The 23357-nt window shown below is 38.8% G+C and overlaps 1 protein-coding gene across 2 annotated transcripts in view; it reads right to left on the bottom strand.

Moving 5' to 3' along the window:
* The window catches only part of LOC134750118 (synaptotagmin-4), a 57993-nt gene that overhangs the window by 30728 nt on the left and 3908 nt on the right, over nucleotides 1-23357 (bottom strand). For both annotated transcript variants that reach the window (XM_063685225.1, XM_063685226.1), the window contains exons 2-3: nucleotides 6006-6151; nucleotides 332-476 (exon numbers count right to left, since the gene is read on the bottom strand). In XM_063685225.1, the coding sequence (XP_063541295.1) occupies nucleotides 332-476; nucleotides 6006-6151 (291 nt within the window). The remainder of the gene's footprint in view (nucleotides 1-331; nucleotides 477-6005; nucleotides 6152-23357) is intronic.

Here is a 23357-nt window from a genome sequence, read left to right as displayed (position 1 = left end):
CCATTATATACTACCCGCAACCCGCAAGTGATATTGGATTGTCACGCCCTCGTCCGCTCGAACGCACATCAATCGTTTGCAGAGCTCGGTTTACTCCAGAATTAACCAGCCCTTGTTACATATAAGCTATAAACTTACTACTTGATCTGTGAGAAGTAGGTATTTTTGGTCGTATTTATCTGCGTAACTTTAAAATAATCTATTTGGGTTACTCAGGTAACTTGAAGTAAGTAAGTAAGACAGGTGGCGCGCCGTTTCCCCACATACAAGTCATCATGTTCGCGGCGATGAGCCTTGCGCTAAATGTTAAACTTCACTTTGATGGTCTTACCTGTGGACATTAGTGTCAATGACGCATTTAGGGCAAGCTGAATGTCGACATATGGAGCAAGTCCGTAGGGGAGACAGGAGGCGCGCCGTTTCACCGCATACAAGGCATGTTCGCGGCGCTGGGCCTTGCGCTGATCGTCGCATGCCTGGCAACAAAGTTTTGGAGTTTGAGTATTCGTAATACCATTAAATAAATACTTTTATATATAAATAAAATAGTAAGGTCTATTTATATTCAATATTTAACACAAGTTTAGGTCATGATCGTAGACAACTAAAATGTACTAAACATTTTTTTAAGGATTTTAGGTGCTGCGGCGTTCATTAAGCCCTATTGTATTTTACCAGCTCCGTTTGTTGTTTTTAGCGGCTGACATTTTATGTGGCCGCATTTTTATTCAACTTTTTTACTTTTATACTTCACTGTCGAAAATATACCTAGATAGTCCTGTTGTGTTTCTCTTCATTTACAAAAATAAATACGGAACCTATATACATAAGCCATACCATAATATCTAACAAGGTACAAAGAAAATTGCGGAAAAGCATACGGAAAACGGAAAAATGCGGCATCCTCCCGTCTTTCTTTATTTGTTTAATTAGAAGTCTTACAAGACACAATTTAAGGAAGTACGTATACCTACAGAAAATAAAGCCAGCAACAAAGAAAACAAATGTAGAGAAACCCTTACCTTTGCAAGAATTAAAATGAATAAAAGCGGCATACCAGACAAGGGACGATTAAACGATCTGGGCATATCATAGATTACTATCCACATCCACAGACTCCAAGTATTTTATCACTCGACTCGACCAACCTTCGACTTCAAATATGTGAGTGACCTGTTTTAATATATTTAATATGTTTGTATCTCACTGAAGTTTTCCTAATAAAACGGTTAGGCGGTTCGTATTTTTCTTACTTAAATTCAATTTAATATGAGATGAGAAGCATATTACAATTTTAGCCTAATAACTATGCAAATGGCAAATCACAAGAGACATCACTGCTATGTCGCTTAGCTGTAATTTATACGTCTAAATAACGAATATACGTCCCAAAACAGCAACGGTTTTCCCGTAGGGCCCGCTGTCACCTGGTTTTAAGTGGCACTTGACTGGAATAGTTAGTCATGCCATTTTAACAATCGCTACGTACACTATACCGCTCATAACTATTTAGGCACTCGTAATTTTTTCCATACAATTGTATACAAAATCGACTTTCAGAATTATACCGCGTCAGAAGTCGCAGTCGGGTAACAGTTTTTGTGCAGTTTACTTTTTTTAATTTAACAGACATATCGAGCTTCAAAATCATGTGCAGAAAATTCGTGTACATTGCCTATTTACCAAATGGCAAGCGTAAAAAAATCCAAAAATCGTTTTCCAGTACAAAATCGTTTTATTTTGTATGAACTAGTACATAAGGGTTTTTTAAATCGTTGCATAAAGTAAACTCGAAATTTTAAAGGATGTCTTTGGCAACAATTTGAGGCTCGTTACCTAAATAAATCCAACATGTAAGAGAGTCATTTGCCTGCGATCGAACAGTATGATTTTGAAAATAATTTTTGTATACAATTGTATGGTGAAAATTGCGGGTGCCTAAATACTTTTGAGCGGTAGTGTATACGGCGGGAAGACAGAGCTCCGAATAAATGAAAATCTGTTGTCGAATAACCTCTGGTTGGCTTTATATGTATATTATACAGTCAGAAAAGCTGAAGAAAATATACGCCCTATAACTAGAACAATTCAATGAACTACCTACTTTCTATACATATTTTTTTTGAATCGAGTATGTTCGAAATTATTCACTATCTAAAAATGGCTGTTGAAGACCCTATTCGTTTTGAAAGACCTATCCAACGACACCCCACACAATAGGGTTAAGGCGAAAACATGATGTCATCGCCACTTTACATGTAGGAGAGGTACACATTTTTTTCCCTAGTTTATCGGCTTTGTCGACATGATTGATGCCAAAGTGCACCTTTTTACTTAGCACTATTAACGATCTCGAAGCAAAGCTTCGGATGAATAGACGGACAGACAGAGAGACAGACAGAGTTAAACTATAGGTAAAGGTTGCTAGTTGGCTACCTTAGGTGAAAGCGGGTCCGGGTGGAAGAGGGTCTGAAACTTTAGCCACGTAAGCAATTTGTTGTTGAAGTGCCAAAGTAAGAAAGTTCCATTATTTTTAACTTACTTAACCATTTATTGTAGGTCATAGACGTTACGAATTCAGAATAGAAAGAGTCCGTTATTAAATGGTTATTTAGGACAAAGTCTAGTATATTCATCAAATTTAATTAATAGGTACCTACCTACTTATAGTCAATCGAACGCAGAACCCGTCGTCACCAAGCTGTCAAAAAAAAGTACCCTCTATCTACCCAGGCCGGAGATATCAGGCCAAATTATTGTTGCCCCTATTTACGCGCTCCCCAGTATTTGTTAAGGGATCTGTCGGAGCACGCGAGCAAACCACTTGACCCTACTTTATCGCTCGTATTTCATAAGTGAACAGGCTTCATTTTGTTTATATTGGAAATACTATATACTCAACTATTTCATTACAGAAACCATGGCTCATTCGCAGGATGTGGAAAAAATGTTACATTCTCTACAAATATGCTCGTAAATTATGATAGTGAGTTATAATTATAACTTGTTTTATTTATTCTAGCTCTCAAAGATATAGGCTTTCGAGAAATGTACTTTTACTTTAATATACCTGTAAAAATATTAATTTCAACGCATTTAAAAATCGATTGACGCACCCGACTCGCGTGACAGCGGAACTTTGACTGTTTGTAACTTTTCACATTTCTGGAAAGTGAAGTTTTATTCGGCACCAATCTGTAGCTCACTTCATTGCGTTTGTACTTGATGACTAATAGAGTTTAATACGTATTTTCGTTTAAATAGAGCTACTTTTCGCCTGCATAGCGGTGTCAGCATGGTTGCATTAAATTTTTATCACTATGCCTGTCACTTTCGCACTTACATACTTGTTAGAACGTGACAGACATGGTGACAGGCGATAAAAATGCTACCGTGCTAAGCCCGCAGGTATCAAGACCGGAGATCTCCGAACGTAACAAATACGGGGCACAAAATACTGGACGGATATTTCTGGCCTGGGTAGATAGAGGGGCGCTTTTTTCTCAAAACCTTGACAAATGTATATGGCTTTTTTTTGGATGGAGATATCCGTTCTGGGTAGAAGACAGCTTAATAGTATTATTTATAAACGCGCTACAAGCCTCAATTAGTTAATTTTATCCTTTGTCTTAATCTGTAATTTTGACTTACAGATGTATTTGTAATAAATGATTGACTGATTGAGGCTTGTAAATTTTATAAATAAGGGGGTAAATCTTCAACCATAAAAACTTCTTACCGCACGTCCAGGTCGTAAGTTAAACGTCTGTATTAGGTAGCATGTTTTACATAATTTCTCTGTGTCTCAAGAAAAATTACGAACTTTGTTCCTAAATGTGCACTTTAAGGTTTCAACAGCGCCATGAGCTAACGTATCCTGTGCCTATAGGTATGACATACCTATCTATTCTTGGAGTATCGTGTTAGAGTTTGTAAGACAAGTACTTAATATTAAATCAATATGGATAATATGTCACATACCTATATATAAGGGACAGGGAATATGTTAAACATGTCTTGCTACCTAAATAATACAATTTCCCTCAAACCCATTACATAAATAAGTCAAGGAACTAATTAATTCCTATTAGCGCGTACTCTGTCCTCGTATTAGCCCGAGGCTTTATGGGGAAACGTGCTTTCAATTCCGGAGATTGATTTCATCCTGTTGAAGGCAGTGGCCTTTATGCAGGTCTAATAAGGCTTCGTAGGACCTGAAAGCTAATTGAAGACCAACCAATATTGACATTTGTAGGTAAGCACACCTCGAATAATTCGGTTAAATTGTTAGATGCACAGTTCCCCGCCTGATATTTTCATTAGATACCTAGATATTATTATAAGTTTTATACCAGCACTATTTAGCAACATTATCAAGTCAATTTTTTACAGATATTTAAACCTTTTTTGAAGTTTTCAAACCGATTCCTAATGCAAACAATTGCAGGTATTAAATGCTTTCTTAAAATAAAAGAAAGTATAGCTTAAAGTTCCTATTTAATGTGCCTCGTAATAGGTATAAAGTGCAAGACTTAACAAACTTAACTCGTTCAAACTTAACCGCTAGAGATTACAGTACGAAGTTAAGAATAAACTTGTTTCTTTCAATGTGATAGGTTGATATAGCCCATCCGGCTTGTTTATTCAAAAGATTTAAATAGATTTTCTGCCTACGAGACACAGCAGCATGGGTTCTTCAAAGAACATTGTACAAGTTTTTATAGGGTTATAAGTACTTTTGGACTGGAGTTGCAGGCGTCCATTAGGCTACGAATAACGGATTATATACCAGTGTTAAAATAGTTATTTGTTATACAAGGGTGCAGTTGTATTTTACCCGCGAGTGTGGAATTGAAACACGAGAAGTAAAATACAACTTTGCACCCGTGTGTAACACAAAACTTTTCGCCTCACTATAGCGAGGAAAGTGCAACATCCACAGGCGTTTCTTTAGATCATCTTCATCACTGGAATCTCTCATTTTTTTACGATATTATTAGAGAAAACCCTAGAAGTTGTGTATTTTTACGTGAGTCGGAGTCGGTGAGGACCAAGTGAGAACTTTTAAAGTAAAATTTTTGTTGACACTTGACAATGTTGACATTTCTGACGATGCGTTTTGAAATTGCATCAACTCAACTTGTGCGTTCAGTTATATGCAACATCATTATAAAAAACAAATATTTCTTATGGAATTTTAAGGTTTATGACTTAAAATCATTAAATAAAGCTACATTTGGTATTTTTTATTAAATTCTCAAACCATTTATTTAATCATTATTAATATCGAACGAACCATTATTATGAACGTTTTTCGTTTTGTTATCTATCAAAAGCTACTTAAACACGCCATCCAAGGTCAAATTACTTTCCCCACTAGTGGATAAAATGCGTTTTTCCCCGCTTGTGTTAAAGGATAAAAGACGGCTTTCCGAGCTAGTGAGGGGAAAAGTACGTTCACGCTATATAATGTCTGAAATTAAAAGCGCTGTATCAATAGGAATATGTAAACTCCGACTTTTTCCACATTCTGAGTTTGTCGAATCACAGCCTAGATTGCGTCCCGCTCCGCGGTAATCAGGGGAAGCTCGGTTCGCGCTATACGATTCATGCCGTACAATGACATAAATTACAGAGTTACAGCATAAGTACCTTCCAGTCGTGCGACCAGTCGTCCGATGCGTCGCGCCTCCCCCTTGTCCACTTTTTCTGCATGTCACACGATAGCCGCGAATCGCGATAGCTTCTTGCTCGGTCGCTGTCAGGAGAGGCTCGCTTCGTGCTGCGCTCCATCCCGTGCTAAGATAAAGATAGAGACAGCATAAGCACCTTCAGATCGTGCCACCAGTCGTCCGATGCGTCGCGCCCTCGCGCCCCCGCCTCGTCTACTTTTCCTGCATGTCACACGACAACAGCAATCGTTTCTCGCCCGATTTCTATCAGGGAAGGCCCGCTTCGCGCTGCGCTCCATCCCGTGCGAAGAATTGGACAGACAGTATAAGTACCTTCGAGTCGTGCGACCAGTCGTCCAACTCGTCGTGCCTCCACCTCGTCCACTTTCTCTGCTCGTCGCACGACAGCTGCAATAGCTTCCCGCTCTGTCGCTGTCAGCGGAGGCTCGCTTCGTGCCGCGCTCCATCCCGTGCGAAGTCTGAAATTAAATTTTCTATTAAGGTAAGTTCACCCAATGCTGTCTCTCTCGTCTGTTACCTCTTCACGCTTAAACCGCTGAACCGATTGAGATACATTTTGGTATGGTGATAGTTTGAGGCCCGAGGGCAAAAATAGTTTTGAAGGGCAATAATAGCTAGTTCCTAATAAATAGCTTGGCTATACCTACACGTCACATCATAAATAGAACAACTTGTGCTTTAAACAAGAAGACATGTACTTTAAGATAACTTCATTATTGCATAACTTCTAATGTTGGTTTCCGCCCACTAGGTATGCCCACTATGTTGTGTCAACTTTTATACAAACTATTTGCACATGCTACACGCTCCATGCCATGCTCAATCTTATTTGCGCAAATTCATATGCACGAGGACGCACATCGGCAACACATCAAAAGGATTAAATTAAAATAGAATAATCCTGTTTAACGTCATAAGTGTCATAACCACAGATGGAAAAAAATTAGGCAACAAGGCTTACACAGACAAAATTTGCAGAAACAACGGCCTGACTTTTATCTTATTTCTACCACTTATCTTTAAAAAAATTGCGCGTCGATATTGTAGTAAAAGGTAACTGAATTTTGGGACCATAATAACTTCTTACCGACCACCTCAGACGGCAAACTATAGCCCATACACATTTCAAACTAGCTGTTGCCCGCGACTTCGTACGCGTAGATTTGTATATTGGTGGTTATATATTCTACATGAACATAGAAATGCAGCAAATGATAGCAGTATAGGGACGGTTAATCATTTGTTAACAGTTATGCAAATGATAGCAGTATAGGGGCGGTTAATCATTTGTTAACAGTTATACAACGCATGAGATATGTCTGTCACAACTTACAAAGTTTCGAGCCCATAACTGAAAAAAAATGTTCTCGATATAAGCCCTGTCAACTGTCAACCCCCTTAGAAGATTTTCAAGTACACAATTTTTTTTAAATGTTCGCTTTCAACCCTTTTTCCACCAACCCATTTTAACTTCCTTAGGGAATACACTTCGAAATATCACTTTTCTGGTTTTCTATTATTGTCTTTTACCAAACATTTCAAGTTCACTATTACAAATAATTACGTTCCCGATGCAAACTTTCAACCCCGTTTTCGCCACCTTTGGGGATGAATTTTTAAAAACTTTGAAATATTTTTTCTTCTATTTTAATAATAGTTATTTGTTATACAAGGGTGCAAAGTTGCATTTTACCCGCGAGTGTGGAATGGAAATACGAGCAAGCGAAAGGATTCTATAGTTGAAAAAGCGAAAGGATTCTATAGTTAAAATAGAATCCTGAGCGTAGCGAGTGTTTTAACACACGAGAAGTAAAATACATTTGCACCCGTGTGTAACACAAAACTTTTCCCCTCACTATAGCGAGGAAAGTGCAACATCCACAGTTAGATCATCTTCATCAACTGCAATCACTCATTTTTGTACGATATTATAACAAAAAACTCTGGAAATTCTGTACTTTTACGTGAGAAGTTTTTAAGTAAAATTTTTGTTGACAATGTTGACATTTCTGACGTATGAAATGTCAATGATGCGTTTTGAAAATGCATCGACTTAACTTGTGCGTTCAGAATTATATTTAACATAATTATTAAAAAACAAACGTTTATTATGGAATTTTAAGGGTTATGACTTCAAAACATTAAATAAAGCTAAATCTGGTATTTTTTATTACATTCTCAAACCATTTATTTAATGATAATTAATATCGAACGAACCATTATCATGAGCGTTTTACGTTTTGCTATCTGTCAAGCTACTTAAACACGCCCCATCCAAGGTCAATTTACTTTCCCCACTAGTGGATAAAATGCGTTTTTCCCCGCTTGTTTTAAAGGCGGCTTTCCGAGCTAGTGAAGGGAAAAATACTTTTTTTCAAAGTCAAGATCCCAGCTTAAAAAAAACTTGAACCCCATACAAACTTACATCGCCTTTTTAGCCCTTTTAGGGGTAAATTTTCTCAAAATTTCTTATCTCTTGTACAGTCGCCATCAGATATATCGGAGCGGCCAAGGTGCTCACAAATATCTGAACACGCCTCTATTGTCAAGGCGTTAGAGTGCTTATTCAGATATTTGTGAGCACCTTGGCCGCTCCGATATATCTGTTGGCGACTGTACACATTATAAATGTAATCTTGTGTGTATTCAACTTTCTAGATTTTGTAATTTCGGCTCTGCGTTGATGAGTCAGTCAGTAAGGATACACGCATTTATATATGTATTATACGACTACGATAGTTCTTTTCAATCTCATTGAACCCCAGCGGGTTAGTGATAGAGGCGTATCTCAATCCGTCGGCAGATAACACTGCAATTACGCCGGTAAGCGATATCGATTCTAATTCAATATCAGCGGTGCAATGTTTGGTGACTATGCAAATTACTCACAGATCTATACGGGATTAAGTTAAGAGGCTCGGCATAAAGCCAGGAAATTAGAAGGGAACAAGATATGGCGCGCCGCGCGAAACTTGCGACGGAAGATATGGCCGTCGTGTGGGTTTTTAACTTTTATCTTCATTATCTACTCTGAAAATTTCAATTTATTTAAAACAAAATGCAATTTTACAGTACTAGCCTAAGTCATTACATTTCTATATCTAGGTTCGATTATAAATAATAATAATAATAAAATAAGATAAACAATAATAATAAATTTATGGACTGAGTACATAAAGATCATGTCAAAGATACATTAAATCATTCAATAATTAGGTCAGTGACTCGCATATTTTTAAACAATCCCTCTCAATAACCTTCCAGCCGTCCGCAAACAGATCGCAGGAGTGTTGCACAGCACCGAGCTTATTGAGCGTGTTCATCGCTCGGCAAACGGGCGAGTTGCGCCGCGAGACCGTGCGGGCGGGAGGGACCGCGAAGAGACGCACCCGGTTAGCACGAAACCGCGAACGCTTGTCCGGGACAAATAGTCGACATGCCTCGCCAACTAACTCCGGGCAATCCAGGCGACCACGCAGGATACGAAGCACGGTTATCAGCTGGTCGAACAGTCTGCGCGTTGCTAGTGCGTTGTATCCTAGCGTGCCCTGCAAGTAAGCTGTCGGATACATGAAAGGATAGTACCCGTACAGTTTCTTGAAGAGAGTACGCAGAAAACATTTCTGAACCTTCTCTAGCATTAACATGTAGGTTGTCTCGTATGGACTCCACACGCACGAGCTTGCTTCCAGTTTGGATCGCACCAGAGCAGAGTATAGAACTTTAAAGACACCTACATGCGTAAAGTCTTTGCAGATACGTGTAACAAACCCCAAGCGTTTAAACCCTTCTTTAACCAGCGACCGTACATGGTCATGAAATGTAAGACCTGGATCAAAGAGCACCCCCAGGTCCTTCATAGAATGAGTGCGGGATAGAGACTCGCAATCAATGAGGTAGTTCGAGAAAATTCCTTGCCTAGCCCGGGTGAAACTCATGACATGGCACTTGGCCACATTAAGGGAAAGGCGGTTTTTAACACTCCATCGATATATCGCATCCAGGTTACGCTGCATGTTTTGGCAATCTGATGGGGTTTTGATATCCACCACGACTTTTATGTCGTCAGCATATATTAGAAGTTTACCAGCAACCAGACAGCTCGAGATATCATTCACCATAATAGAAAAGAGAAAGGGCCCTAGCAAGGATCCCTGACTAACACCAGATCTCGTTGGGTACGGATCGGAGTCAAAGCAACCAAGCCGAACGAATTGTTTACGATCCTTCAAGTAGCTGGCAAACAATTCAAGGAGTGTTGGGTCAAAACCTATCGCGGACAGCTTCTCTAAAAGGATATCGTTGTCAACCTGGTCAAACGCTTTCCTGAAATCAAGGTATGCAACATCAACTTGGCATCCTTTGTCCAGTTTATTCGAGACGTGGTTTACGAGTGAGAGAAGGTTAGTGTTAACAGAGCGGCCTTTCCTGAACCCATGCTGCGCATCACTTAAATAAGGATCCACTAAAGTGTACAGTTTAGAGTGCAAAACACTTTCGAATACCTTAGCAAATGAGCTCTGGATGGCGATAGGACGGTAATTTTCGGCTCGCGACTTTTCACCCGACTTTAGGATTGGTGTCACTCTCGAAGTTTTCCAACTATGAGGATAGGTACCAGACTTGAGCGCCAGATTGAATACATGGGCTAGAGGACCCGAAAGTTGAGATTTAAAGGCCTTAATTATGAACGCGGGCACATTGTCCGGTCCAAGCGCACACTTCGGTTTTAGTTTATCAACTCCGAGTCCCACCTCACACTCAGAAAACCCAGAAATGCTTATGAGACGATCGCTGCCAGTGGCTCCTGCTAATACGGCGCTTAGCTTTGGCTCGCATGAGAGGAATACACTACTGAAGTAGTCCGCAAAGGCCCCCGCCGCTGCTGGCCCACTAAACATCCGGTCCCCGCAAATAATACTGGACTCAAATCCGCCTTTGTTATGTAGGTTCGACACATGTTGCCAAAAGGATTTAGGGTTCGTTTTTAGGCGTCGCTGAATATCATGAATATAGGCATCATACGCTGCGGAAACTCTTCTTTTTATATCAGCCCTAAGCTCACTATACAGACTATATACGTACGAGTCACCGGTGACTTTCCACTGCTTGTGCAAATCACCTTGCGCCGGGGTGACAACGATTTCAAGTGGGGGATGGTAAACATCAGCATGCTCTACTAAGCCTTCAGATGCTGCGCAAACACTCACAGCTCCTACACATTCCGAAACTAGTACTACGTCCAACTTACTTCCCTTACCATTAACTATGTCATTATACTCAGATAAGTTACAAAATGTCAAAAAATAGTTAAAATAATTATTTACATTCAAAGTAGCACTATTTAAATTGAGATCCCCTAGTATTACAATATTGTTATTTTTAATTAAAGTCGTACAGTCTTCAACTTTACAGAACCACGTCATGTAGTCAGAATCTACAGCACTGGGTTTAACATACACCACACATATTAAAAACTCACAGCCATTGAGTGAGGCAGAGACCCACAGGTCCTCCCCAGTCCCAGTTTCAAGATCAGCCCGTCGACGAATAACTATGCTAGGTCTCGCAGCCAAAAGTACGCCACCTCCTCTTGATCCCCGGTCACGCCTCAGCATCGACCAGCCGTGCGGAACCACTTCGGGGTCGCCTATCGACGAGTCCAAGTTCGTCTCCGTAACAGCGACAATATCAACATGCAGAAGCGACACATTATGACGCCAAAACTTCAACTTAGTCTTTAGGCCGCGAACATTCTGGTAGACTATTTGCAGTGAAGATACGCTGTTAATCCCGTTGAGAGATCGCGACAGTGGCTTCGTCACCCTTGTCAGTTTTCCAAATAAAAAAATATACTTGTGTTTAAAATTCTCTCGGCTGTTGCTAGCTATTTTATATTAAAATTATACTGCTATGATATGCATTACCATGCATGCACCACGATATATAAAATTACAGCTGTCATCCTACCCATCTATATCCTACTCCTTGTGATTTTTTTTCATAGTATTTGCCCTTGGTTAAAATGTATAAAAATTAATACAAAACTACAAATAATTCATTACGCATATTGTAAAACAAAATAAATGCTTATACCCTTCCCATTCTTCTTAGTAAATCAAAAATTACATCAATATATGGCACAGAATAAATAATCGCAGCCAGAGTTAATACTTCACATACAGTCACTATTACTCCGTAATAGATGGATACATTGGATACAGTCTAAGGAAAAAACGTGCCTCGAAAATCACGAAAATTTGATTCTCGATCAGATGGCGCCACTCGTTTTGGCCTACTCTCGTATAGAGGGCGTTGACGGTTTCGTTTGTTATTTATAATTTTAACGCATATCAGTGAAAGAACATGGGTCCAAATCATATAAATATAATTAATGCAAATAAAAAAATCATTTATCTATATTTAAATACATTTTAACGTATTTTTATAAATCTTCATTTTTAGTTTTAAAGTATGTCGATAGATGGCAGTGAATTTACTGTGGTTACAAAAGTTACTATGACAGTACCGCTCTATCTTATTATATCCTCTTTGCTTGTACATTACAGTCGGCAACAAAGCTCTATTGTTATTGTCAACTCAAGGTGTGCATGTTCACTCTTTTAATACAAATGTTTTTATGCCGACTGTGAGAATGTTTTCATACCAAGTATCTTAATCAGTTTTATAAAAAGTAAGCATTATATTTATATGTTGCACGGCAAAACAACTACTTATTTTAATTTTATGTAACAAAAAAATACACTATAGTCATATAGGTTACAATTATTCTACGATTCGTAATCCATGTGAACTGCCAGATTTTGGCTTCACCGAAAGTGTGCTAGTCTCCATTAAAATGTCGAATGCGCGTCACTCTGGTTACGATACTTTACTCTGAATCATAGGGTTAAATTGTAAGAATTCCCTGGAGATAATTCAAGGATCTTGTCAGGAATCGATTGACCGCCTAATGGTTCTGACGTCACAGATATTTGGCCATCTAGTTACGCAGATTTAGTTATGATCAATTCACAATATTCGGGGGAAAATCTTAATTAAAAATCTTGTAAAACAAATTAAAAAGTTTCCAATTAATTTATAGACTGAAAAGAAAAAAGAAAGTAGCTACAGGCCTACGTAATAAACACGAATCTAAGTATCTACAATATGAAAGAAACTTATAGCGTTACTTTATGTTGGTGGAAAAACATTTTACTTCTTCATTGGTGTGGCTTGTAAGCAGGATATTACTATTATAATTACTTAATTAGGTACCTATATCTTTAATATACCAAGCGGCACTCGCCTCGTAAACATTTCATTCATTAAGAGTCCCCGGCAAGCTCGGCCGAATTGCACCTTCCCATACAAACGTAGTTCCGCTCTCATTTTAAAACTACGTGTTGGATTGTAATGAAACTTTGCACTGTTTGCACATACAATAACGTGAGGTCTGAAATTAGTTAATATAGCTCCAGTTCATAAACAAACGAACTAGAGAAAAAACAACTTTTTGTATGAAAAACTTAAATTCGCTGTATTTATTTAACTATGGTATCTGAAGCTACATAAACTAATTACAGACATAGATATCCTATTGTAAGTACAAAGTTTCAGAGCAATTTAGCTAGTTTTAAAATGAGATCGGAACTACGTTTGTATGGAAAACCGAGTTTGTCGGAGATCCTTAAGACTGCTTTAACTGTTTCTTAATTATCTACTAGGGATCAAAGAGTGTGTAATCTCTCTTCCGAAAATCGTTTTTTCCAGATCGCGATTTTTGACATTCGCAATTTTTACCATTTTATTTTTTCTCAATAGTTTCCTTTCCCGAAAGCAAGCCGAAAGCATTTCTAACCAATCGCATATTTTCCCATTAATTTTATTTTCCAGTAGCTTATTTTCCTGTTATGTTTTCTAACCAGTCGCATATTTTCCCAATTTTTTTATTTTCCAGTGGCTTGTTTTCCTGTTAGGTTTTCTAACTAGTCGCATATTTTTTCAATTTTTTTATTTTTCAGTTGCTTATTTTCGTGTTAGGTTTTCTAACACAATTTCCCACTATGTATTATATATTAAATATGCGATTGGTTAAATATGCTTTCGAGAAAGGAAGTGAATTGAAGACATGCAGGCAAACCAAAGAAATTCTACCGGAACTGAACCACAAGCTTACCAAAATATTACTGAAAACACCAAGAAGCCAACTACGTAAAATAGTAGGATTAATAACAGGACATAACACACTAAACAAACACCTACATAATATGGGTAAAACTGACATACCCATGTGCAGAGCGTGCATGGAAGAAGAAGAAACAACAAAACATATTCTCCTAGACTGTAAACAGGTAGAAGTGTACAGGAGCAAATACCTAGGTAATCCATGCACACTAAAAGAGGCAACTAGCAACCTGAAGACTTTGCTAGGCTTCGTGGAGGAGCTGGGGTGGTTAGAGTAGCGCTACCTCGTTTCACGCAAAATAGGCACATTGGATGTCGATTTGCGGAAAATGCCCAGCATAACTAACTAACTAACTAACTAAGGAAGCTATTGAGAAAAAATAAAATGTCAAAAGTTGCAAATGGCAAAAATTGCGATCTGGCAAAAGAAGATTTTCGGAAGAGAGAGTACACACTCGTCTGCGAGTCGTTACAATGTCGTATCATACTATCACAACAACAAATTGTAAAACCATAATACCGTCCGTGATATTAGTAAAGTTTTAACGAGGTAGCTTATTTGATTCCAGTTGAATCTATTCAAGCATGATTTAATTAAGAAACTTGAAATAGAGTACGAGACTTTTAGGGGTCAATGTACTAAATAATAATAACATAACACAAACATAACCTTTAGAAGTCATTCAGCTGTAGGCATACATTTTGTGACTTTTAGCATAAATAGAGAAATAAATAAATACCTAAAATAAGCTTAGAGTGCTCACTCTATAGGTACATAGATATAAACCCATTTGAAATAAGTTTTAAGCGAGCTTTGCGAAAACTTAATTGTAATAAAATGTAAGACTGGGTCGACCGCTCATTAGGGGAATTGTGTTTTCTAATAAACCAATTAATTTCTGTACAAATCAGTATATAATATTGTTGTCCTACAGATTCCCCAACTTTTGGTCTTTGAAAGGTAAATACAAATTCAGCCCAAAAATCCTTAAGACTCCCTCAGTGACCCTAAAGACATTGACATTACCCTACTTTCATGAGTCGGTTAAGACGTTCCGGCGACCGTGACCCTATTGCAACTGTTATAAATAGAACGGCTGTAATGGATTCGTTTGAAGCCTTAATGAAGGCAGACGGCTGCGAAATGTTTGATGGAGGCTGGAGGTATCTACACGGTGGCTAAAAAATAAGTGCATTCCCGTTGCCAGGGAGGTTTTTGGGATTATACTGAGCAACTTTTACTATGGGACCAACCACGAAATCGCAATTTTTTTTATATCCTTCCATAGAAAATAGACCAGCCAAAATGTATGAGACAGCCAAATATTTTTATAAGGATTTCGTCACCGTATGTTATGTTGCCTACTATACTTTCGACATATTTCAATGACATCATGAAATTTTATTTAGTTGTGTTACAAACAGACAGAGTTGAGGCGTTGAGATTAACTCGCTACGAGCTATGGCGTAGCATAGCACTGTGATATGTGAATATGAAGTGAAACTGGGTGCGAGCGTAGCCAACGTGCCAATCGTTAACGCTCCGTAGAGAACGAAACGCAACTGTCTCTGTCGCACTAATATGGAAGAGTGATAGAGAGAGAGATGACTACGCTACGCCATGGAGGGGCACGTTGGCTAGGCACCCTGAACTGCGCTTTTGAATTAGTCGGATGTTCGAACCACTTTGTTCCATGGACACGTTATTGCTTATTTAATTGAAGTTTCTGGTTTTTTGGACGTAATAAACCTGTATTTTTATTCGAAAACAAATAATGACAAGTCTCTACAAAAACGTTTAATGCCCACTAAAGTGAAGCCGGGATGGGAACATAATGGGTGGTCGGGACACATCTGCCGTATGCCTGATGCTCTATGGGCCATAACAGCCGCCCTTTAAGTCCCACAAATTGTAAGGCGTCACGGTAGACCTCGTCAGAGATGGCGCGACGAGCTTGACGCCTTTGATAGACTGGTGAGACACTTCAGGGGATAGGGATACGTGGATGAATAGGAGAGAAGCCTTTGCCCAGCAGTGGGGCAATATGGGCTCGTAATAATAATAAGCGACGCGAGTTGGCATAGTGGCTGGTAACAGCCATTGGGTAGAAAGCGGCGCACACCTCTCGACACCCCTGAGCCGCTCACACCGGTGTTGCTCCTGGTCGTCTTCACGATGGCAGTTTCAGGGGCCCATCTAGTCAGCGGCGAGTCACCGCCTGCCTCGATAACGTGTACAGACATTGTTATGGCAGGTGTCCGGACCTCTCAGCAATAGCCCAATCTTTTCACCAGCCAAACTTCAACACCACAACCAGCACTCTTTTCCACTGTGTTTATAATAGCCCCTGCGCCTGTTGGGACCGATTTACGGGTATCTATTTGTACACGCGAATGGGTTCTAGCAGGTGTATTACATAACAGCAAACTTCTCCAAAGGGCCTCTACGTGTTGGATCTGTATCCCCACGCACGCCTATCGAATGACCGGGATGTATATACCCGTGAGTTTAAATGAGATAATAAAGATGATCAACACTTAGGTAGTTAAATTTTCGTCAATCATCGACAATGTGATTTCAATTACCGATTTGAATCTCAAAAACGTCAATACGTAAATCGTCAAATTGTGATTTCATTTCCCAATTTGAATTCCGTGAGCCCAATGTATCGACGGCTGCAAATAAGTTGTGTAATTCTAAACACGAGTCAATGTAACTCCCAAGTTGCTGACAGTTTAATTAAGGTCGACGCTGATGCCGGTTACGATTCGAATTTACATTCGTCTTCTTTGGGAGGATTAGGGTTGAAACCAGTTTTATCCGGCATTTTACGGCCCAGTCCGTTCAAATGCTTATTATGTGTCCTGACACTCCTGAATACCCGGAGGAAAATCGCCAATGGCTAAAACAGATGTGGTGCATAATTATTTCCCATCGTATTTTCACGGAAACGTACGAACGTGTCTTGCTATTTCAGTCAGTTTCGATACAAAAAGTATTGAGGTTGACTAAAGTAGCATGACAAAATATACGAAAGTTTCCGAGAAAATATGATGAATAACAATTATGCACTACATCTGTATATACCTATTACGTATGTATAGCGTTTTGGTGAAGGCCTTTACGATAGATTATATAGTATGTGGTTGGTTATCTATGGTCACTTATGTACTTAGAATAAAGATGTTGTTATGATAACGTAATTGCAGTTTTAATAAAACATGCGCGCCCGCCATCTGTATTCCCTGAGAAACTGACCAGAGTGAATAGGCTATTACTGAACCGGTGAGAGAGCTCCATCTTAGGCTCTGTCTTCACTTTCCAGGTGTGACTAGAGCCAATAGCCGGTTAGTTTATTAACTGTAATAGATGTCATATATTAAAGAAAAAGTGACGAAGCCCTCCAGTGGTGAAGGCCGGATTCGAACCGGCGTCTTTAGCTATCGCGGCTAATGCCATGAACCCCTAGGCCACCCCGCCACGGCGGTGCCCGTCCGAATTTCTCGACTATATGCCATCTCAGTAAGACTAGGCGTCTTTGACCAGCTCTAAGGGCAAGCAGTGCGCGCTTGCACCTCCTAAACGAACTCCTTACGGATATACGTTGTAGCGAGAGAGACTGGTGCTGCCATCTATGAACAAATTTTTTGATTTGTTCCCAAACTTGTTCGGTTAGTTTATTATTTAAATAAACCGGCCAAGTGCGAGTCGGACTCGCGCACGAAGGGTTCCGTACCATTACGGAAAAAAACGGCAAAAAAATCGCGTTTGTTGTATGGGAGCCCCATTTAAATATTTATATTATTCTGTTTTTAGTATTTGTTGTTATAGCGGCAACAGAAATACATCATCTGTGAAAATTTCAACTGTCTAGCTATCACGGTTCATGAGATAGGTACAGCCTGGTGACAGACGGACAGACGGACAGACGGACACAGACGGACAGACGGACAGCGGAGTCTTAGTAATAGGGTAAGTAAGTAAGTAAATATTCTTTATTGCACCAAAATTATACATTTTACATACATGTAAAACTACAAAGAAATATCTAAAGAAAAAATAGAATCAGGTAACAACAGGCGACAACCATACCAACTGATGAAAAAGCGCAGTTAAAGGGTTAAAGAGGTATTTCCCGTTGGATATATGGATATTACGTATCATTTTATGATTAATATGTACCGTATCTGCAGTATAGTTCCATAAGTCTCGTGAAATAGGTATTGAAGTAGAACTGTGTCACTTTGTAAAATTGAAAAATTAAAAAAAAATTGCTAATGATAATATTTTCAAAATTGCTTTCTTGGGGTTAGACATGAGGATATCACGTATCATTTGTGGTATATTGTACAAAAAAAAATCAGCCATATCGTGTCTGGAGGAGCCCAAACTTAGTATGTTTCGAAAATTCTTTTTGTTTTAATTTAAAAAAAAAAACCCGAAATGTCATGATGTGATATATTTTTAGAATCGCCTCAAAAAGCCCTTTCGTATGATACCACACTCGATAGGTTTTGGAGAAAAAAAACCACTTTTACCACTCCCCCGCAGCGAAATTTCTTTAGGAACTGCGGGTCAAAAAAATTGTTTTGGCCTCTAGTATGTGTGTGCTAAACGGCTAACCTGTACATCGATTTGCGGTATTCCTTTGAAATTGCGGTCGAGCGGCTTCCGCTAGTTGGGAAGTGTGGCATTTGTGGCCCTTCAAAGCTACGGGATACAAAATCCGTTCCAATCTACTTGAGAGTTTCTGTAATAAATTAATTAAAATCGATATTTTAGGGTCACTGAGTAACTATAATAATAATCAAACAACCTTGAATCGTTTCGTCCATCGAGAGATAGACATTTTCCATTTGTATTCATCCAAGTAACTGAATAAAGCTTCAGGAAGATGAGTTAATTATATAATTAGTTTATTTAGACGTTTCTGAGTGGGGTTACATTTAAGCAATTAATTAGGGATAATTGAATTTTCTTAGAGCGCCAGTCTCGAGGCGCCGGCCGATATTTGCAGCCGCGGATCATAATATTCATAATGGATGCGTGGTAGGAAAAGGCACGATAGTCAAAATTTATATGCGAGATCGCGCTTTGGCGCTGACAGCTTTCAGCCGCTTATTTTTGCGGTTCCGTAGACAAAATGGCAAAAAAAAACCCTTTTAGTTTTGAGCAATCTCAGCAGATATTAATTCTATTTGAATAATTTTGTATGATATAAGGTTCAGTATGTACAGCGAAATGCGTAACAAAACGTATAATTGTACAATGTATAATGAACTGCAGCTATAAAATCGTTTACAATAAGTATTTAATAGCATAGCGTTCGTTTTATATAACATAGTTAAGAAATAACATAAATAATGTAAATCAAACTCACTACTGGCCTACTCTTCGGATCGCAGGTCTAACCTTTTTTTTTGCGGTGTGGTAAAATGCGTTACGCATTCCCCGGGATATGTGGGACCCCCTCCTGCAGCCATCCTCTCCTAAAGAGAGGAGGAGAGGAGGTATACCCACTAAAAGCCACTCCGGCGTCACCCGTCTTACCTTTTTCAAGGAGCCATGGGATGCCTGGGACTCTACAGTGACTCTTTCCGGCGGCCCTGGCTTATCTTGCGCCAGAGTACCCACACCGATGGAATCGCAGTTCTAACCTAACCTTTTTTCTGCTAGCAGTTTTTTATGATGGATCACATTTCTACCCTTAATTACTTTTCTGGTAGCAGTTTCTTCGTGTGGCGCATGGCATCCCTAATCTAACCTATTTTCCTGGTAACAGTTCCTGGATCGCATTTCTAACCTACTTTACCGCTACCATATACCCTAAATTAGTTTTCTGGTAGAAGTTTCTTCGCGCGGGGGGGGGGGGGGGGGGGAGTTCTGAGTTAACCTAACCCACTTTTCTGATGGTAACAGTTCCTTCGTGTGGGGTCGAGGATCGCAATTATAACCTAACCTAACCCACTTTGTTGGTAGAAGTTTTTTCGTGTGGAGGTCGCAGTTCTAACCTAACCTATCCCACTTTATTGGTAGCAGTTTCTTCGTGTGGGGGTTGCAGTTCTAACCTAACCTAACCTACTTTTTTGTTAGCAGTTTTCTTTTGTGATGGGTCACATTTCTACGCAAATTACTTTTCTTGTAGCAGTTTCTTCCTGTGGGCCGGGTGTCCCTCAGTTTTAAGCTAATCTTCTAACTGACGTTTTCCGATAAGTATTTTAGATGTTTTTCTCTTTTTCTTTTTATTCGCAATAATGGTTAGGATATGAAATGAGATTAGTCAATGTGACAGTTAGTCGAAATCGCGATATACAAAATGTATGTTATATTATTTTTACGCTATATTAATTGATTATCAAACATTATTAAACGTTTCGAACGCTTGTATATTGAAATTATACCAAAAGTGCGTATACTTATATTATGAGACGCGCCCTTGTGAAATATACCTAGGGTCTGGTGGGGTAAATACAAGACACGGGCAAATGAGACAAAGTCTTTAACACTCACTATTCTATTTAAATTAAGCCTTGTCTGTATACTTCTTTTTAAATGGAATAGGAATTAAACAGAATAAGTTAATGAGTGTTAATGTCTTATTTTTACCCGTATGTTGTATTTACCCCAGCTGACCCTATTTAAAGTTTTTACCGCAAAAACTAATTATTTATTTACAAAACCTTGCATTATTGCTATTAATTGCTAAGTACCTTCATTATGCTGCACACTACGAACGTAGATACTAGGAACGTAAAAGGTATAAGATTTGTGGCTTAAACGTAGCTTTAAAACTGATAAATGTTGTATAAATTTTAACGCAAACTGTCAAATAAATATTAAAAAGCATTTGACAAAATCCTGCCAGCATCTGAATATTAGGACATTTTTAGCCCTGTTGCCCTGTTGTAAAAAATAACGTTATAAAGACGAAAATAATAACGTTGTAAAAAATAACGGTAGTTTTTATTGTACTATTATCTATGAACATGAATATAACGATATCAAACCCCTAAAAAACGAAAACGTCGATATTTTAAGTATCATAATTGTAAACTATTATTTTAATACCGTTATCATTGTCAGCGATCTAGCTACTCAGTAGTAGCGTTCGAATTGTTGTCATTATTTACAGCATTCGTTGAAACCGGCATGCAACCGGAAGCGGATATCACAAGCCGATAAGCGACCGATGTCGCCGTGCAAGGCCGAGGTTGCGCTTATCCTCTCTTTGTTCTACGTACCTACATTACACTAATTACAATGTAAGGTAATTACTTAAGAGCTTTACAGATGGATGTATATACGTATAGCGTCCCTGACGTCAGTTACTAAATTTAGGACGTTGTGTAACGCTCTTTCTTGGAGGTCTTCTTGGAGGAAGATCAGTGAGAAATCGGACAAGATATAACCCTATTTTTAACCGACTTCTTTAAATTAGTTTTTCTAACTAGCATCTTTTTAACTAGTTAGTGCAGTTAAACTACCGTGCTTACTAGCTAAGCACGGTTGCTTTGGCAATTACGATTCCGAATTAAGAAAGGCGTATCCAAGTGTTAAAATCTGCATGGCATTTGCTAAGACAATCTATGAAAATATGACGTTTCGTTTATAATGTCAGTGAGCGAGCTTAGACGAATTCTAGCAACGAAGCGCGGAATGGTAACATTTGAATTTTCTAAAATATAAGCAATGTTTCTTATTTTTAGGATTCCTTACCTCAAAAGGAAAAACGGAACCCTTATAGGATCACTTTGTTGTCCGTCCGTCCGTCTGTCTGTCTGTCAACACCTTTTATCTCAGTTGAATATAAGCCATATACTTGTCTACAGACCCTTATAGCTGTGAAAAAATCAAACTTCTAAGTTAACATAAAAAACGCATATTTCGACAACTCTCAAGGGAATCAAAATTTATAGGGTACTTCCCGCTGACCTAGTTGAACTATGAAATTTGGCAAGTAAGTCTTATACTACTAATACAGGGAAAAATCTCAAAACTAAATTAGTAAAAAAAAAAGTTAAATTTGTAGGGAACCCTCGGTGGGCGAGTCCGACTCGCACTTGTCCGGTTTTGTTATGGTAGGCGGGCGTATTTCTTCATAATCCAGGGAGGCTTTTGGAGCGAAAAAGATTTATACCTTACCTACTTAATTACGCTCCTTTAGCGGCTTAGTTTAGTCTGCATTTTGGTCGTTTACCAACGACTTGCGACTAAAAACGATGTTTACATGTTTAAGGAATTAGCTTTTTATGAGATTTGTTGTGTTTATGAGGCCTACTTTAACGGTTAGGTATCTTACACGTATTAGGTTATACACAAGGACCAAGATACACTTGTAAGTTTTACTTATGCAAGTAGGTATACTACAGAATGGGATATGAATATCGTTATCTCATTCTAACAAACAGCTTTCTCCCTACTTACGTAAGCAAAACTTACAAGTGTATCTCAGGCCTATTACACGGTTACGGTTATATACACGGTTTTCAGTGATTTCTTATAATTCTAAATTCTAATGTGATAAATGAATAAAGTTCATTCAATATAATACTTAATCGTTACCTATGTTAAAAAGCGTTAAGGCACATTATATATTAGGATATTCAGATGAACATTATCGAAATATGTTTGGTACATATAAAAAACAACTATTGTCTTCCATCCCACGTCGGTACATATAGACGAAAATAAAAGGAAAAGTTCCTCAGAAACTTATACTTAGGTACTCAAAGCGGTTTTAGGAAAAGTTACGGACGTCCAAAACTTTTACAATTGATTAGATTTGTTACATTTTGTCCAAACTAAGTACGTTAGGTAAATATCGATCTTAACTCACAGTCAAATGCAAATAAAGATATCTATCTCTATCTCTCTATCTCAAAAAGTGCATTTTTGCTAGTTTGTCGGTTAAGTTGATTCAGTCGTAGCCGTACCTTAAACCGTTTAGCTCCTAGATTGAGTGTAAATGAAGGGCTAATATATAAAAAAGTCGTCACATTCCCTCACAACGAAGTATTGATCACACACCAAGTATAGTATCTATTTACCCCATGCTGACTTCACGATGCCTGTATTCGGGTCGGCCAAAAACTTCCCGTCTCTCCTACTATACTAACTGCAAACCCTACATTCCAGTCCTATCTACTGGGTACTCCGGTGTCTCGGGCAGACTGCGGGTGCCTACATCGGGGTGGCAGGGGTTGTTGCGTAATAAGCCGGTTTGCGCGCGTACTTTGTTTGATTTCGAGTTTGAGGCTTAGCCGGTGTTAGGTGACGCTGACATACTCCACCGACTCGCTGCCTGCCACTTAGGTTGAATTAGCAGAGCCATGCGAGCTTACAGTGCTATCTACATCGCCTCCTCCTTGTAGTATCCTCTTCCCAGTCCTTGCTGCAGGATCTGCTGGCTGGAGTAAACCCAAGTATCAGTATCAGTAGATCAAGTCTAATGAAGGGCTAGTAGTTAGAACGTTTGT

The sequence above is a fragment of the Cydia strobilella genome, chromosome 19, assembly GCF_947568885.1.
Source record: "Cydia strobilella chromosome 19, ilCydStro3.1, whole genome shotgun sequence".
In the NCBI taxonomy this organism is placed as follows: Eukaryota; Metazoa; Arthropoda; class Insecta; order Lepidoptera; family Tortricidae; genus Cydia; species Cydia strobilella.
The sequence above is the reverse complement of the archived record's forward strand: the minus strand, read 5'-3'. Positions and strand labels throughout refer to the sequence as shown.